Source organism: Pundamilia nyererei, unplaced genomic scaffold, assembly GCF_000239375.1.
Source record: "Pundamilia nyererei isolate P.nyererei 1_Seehausen unplaced genomic scaffold, PunNye1.0 scaffold00324, whole genome shotgun sequence".
NCBI classification, from domain to species: Eukaryota; Metazoa; Chordata; class Actinopteri; order Cichliformes; family Cichlidae; genus Pundamilia; species Pundamilia nyererei.
Window position 1 is genome coordinate 206,324 of NW_005187725.1, and position 2,019 is coordinate 208,342.

General features: G+C 54.9%; 1 protein-coding gene across 1 annotated transcript in view; it reads left to right on the forward strand.

Moving 5' to 3' along the window:
* eipr1 (EARP complex and GARP complex interacting protein 1) overlaps positions 1–418 on the forward strand; it is a 48,441-nt gene extending 48,023 nt beyond the window's left edge. Inside the window, exon 8 of the mRNA XM_005751732.1 lies at positions 149–418. Coding sequence (XP_005751789.1) covers positions 149–320 — 172 coding nt within the window. The 3' untranslated portion in view covers positions 321–418. The remainder of the gene's footprint in view (positions 1–148) is intronic.
* The last annotated feature ends 1,601 nt before the right edge of the window (positions 419–2,019 follow it).

Genomic DNA, 2,019 nt, shown 5'->3' on the forward strand with positions numbered 1-2,019 from the left:
ATCTTACCTGTGCTGTAAGGGAGGGGCCTGCTGGCGGGTGGTTCTGGGAGACCCTGTTTGGAAGTGCTGCGAGGTCGTAAAAAGCACCACTCTTAATCTAACCAGCGCCTCGGTGTGTGTGTGTGTGTGTGTGTGGGTGTGGCCTCAGGGTTTGGAGCGTCCGCTACAACCACAGCCACGACCAGCTGGTGTTGACGGCCAGCAGCGACAGCCGCCTCATCCTCTCCAACATGGTGTCCATCTCCTCGGAGCCATTTGGACACCTGGTGGATGACGAGGAGCTCAGCGAGGGGGAGGAGCTTCACCAGGAGGACAAGTAAGAGAGAACACTGCCTTTGACTTCAGACAGGTCACATGACTTTGATGGAACACTGCAAAACCTTGGGTTAGGGGTCAGAGGTTAGCCATCGTAGGCTTAAAGCTCGCCGTACCTGCAGCGGCGTCTGAGTGACTGTGACTAACCTAACGCAGTCGTCGGGGGCCTGGCACGCTTCCCGCCGCCCTCAGGGTCCGTTTGGTTTTGGACGGCCTTCTTATTAACACGCTATTATTTCCTCACGTGGCCTCTGTTGGTGTGAGAGGAGGGAGGGTGGACACCTGTGCAAACAGCCATCAGCTGCAGGTGATCTGTACGTGCGTGGGCGGGGTTTAAAGGTGTTTGATCGCCGCTGCTATCATGTTATTTCCTTCTCCACACCTCCTTTAAACATGATCAGGTGCAACTTTATTATTCTGGATTCACATCTTTGAGTTTTCCCCAGGCCCTCGTGAACTCTGACCTCTGTGCCGATGCTGCGATGTTATCCTTCACATCAGCTCTGTGTAAAGGCACGCTGTCAGGAGCCCATCAGGAGCCTGATGACGCGAGCGCGGCGTATTCTGAGCGCGTTATTTGATAATCATCCTCTCAGATGAAAGCTGATGGGCTGAACTCTCGGGCTCTGCGGCGCTCGCGGTGATAAAAGTGGAAACATTAAAAATGCGTTGCTGTCAAACACTTCAGGAGTTTTTCTCCGTGGCGTTTAGAGCTGATTCCCACACAGCAGGGAGATCGTCTGTAATGGTTCCAAACCTGCCGCCGTCCTCCATCCATTACGCTCCCAGTCCCCCTCTCAGCCTCGGCCGCCGCCTCTCATCGTCAATGACCGACTCTCATCCACAATTATCAGCTCTCCTTCCTAATCACCAGCACTCAGCTCCAGTTTGAACCCTCCCACTGCAGCCGCTGACCCTCTCGTCTGTGCGCTGCGTGTCCACTCCACAGTTCCTCCCGTGGGTTTGTGGGTATTTTTTTCAGACTGTACATTTTGCTTCTGGTGAAAAGGATCTGTTCAGTCTTACTGTCGAACCGTGAAGGCAAACCTGACGGCGTGTGCAGGAATTAGACTCGACCATAAAGATAATAATAATGACAGAGGCTTGATTGTGGGCGGGGCTTGGGGAGCTTCAGTCACACTAGACCAAAAAGAGGACGGCGACCTCCTTGCAACCGCAACGATCTGACAGACCGCTGTGACTGCTACGTTCATCGCCGTGGCGCTCCGTCTGCTGCGCAGCGTTTAGCTCACAGCCTGACTGAAAACATGAACACAGGCCACAAAGACCCTGACGAGCGTGCACGTGCAGGCTGCAGAGGCGTGCCTGGTGACATCATCAGCGTACCTGCTGCTCCCCTGAAACAGTCAAATGTCACGGCGGTGTCCATCCAATGACACGAGACCTAAACCCTCCGGTCCGTTAGACTAACTGGCGCCGGGCTGAGTATTTATCAGACGCGCTCGTCCCCGTTTCTCCTCCTGATGGATCCGCACGAGTGATGAGCTGAGGAGTGATTTTATTTCGGGGCACAGCCCGGAGGGAGCCGCTCGAGCCAGCGTGAAACGGTTAACGTGAAATATGATGTCAGGATTTCCCCTCAGGAGCGCTAACAGCGGCGGGCTTGGGAGGAAGTGGGGACGGCGCTAACGCTGAAGTCTGATTTAGTCTGTGCGGCGGCAGGAAGAGAGCGCTGCTTTACAG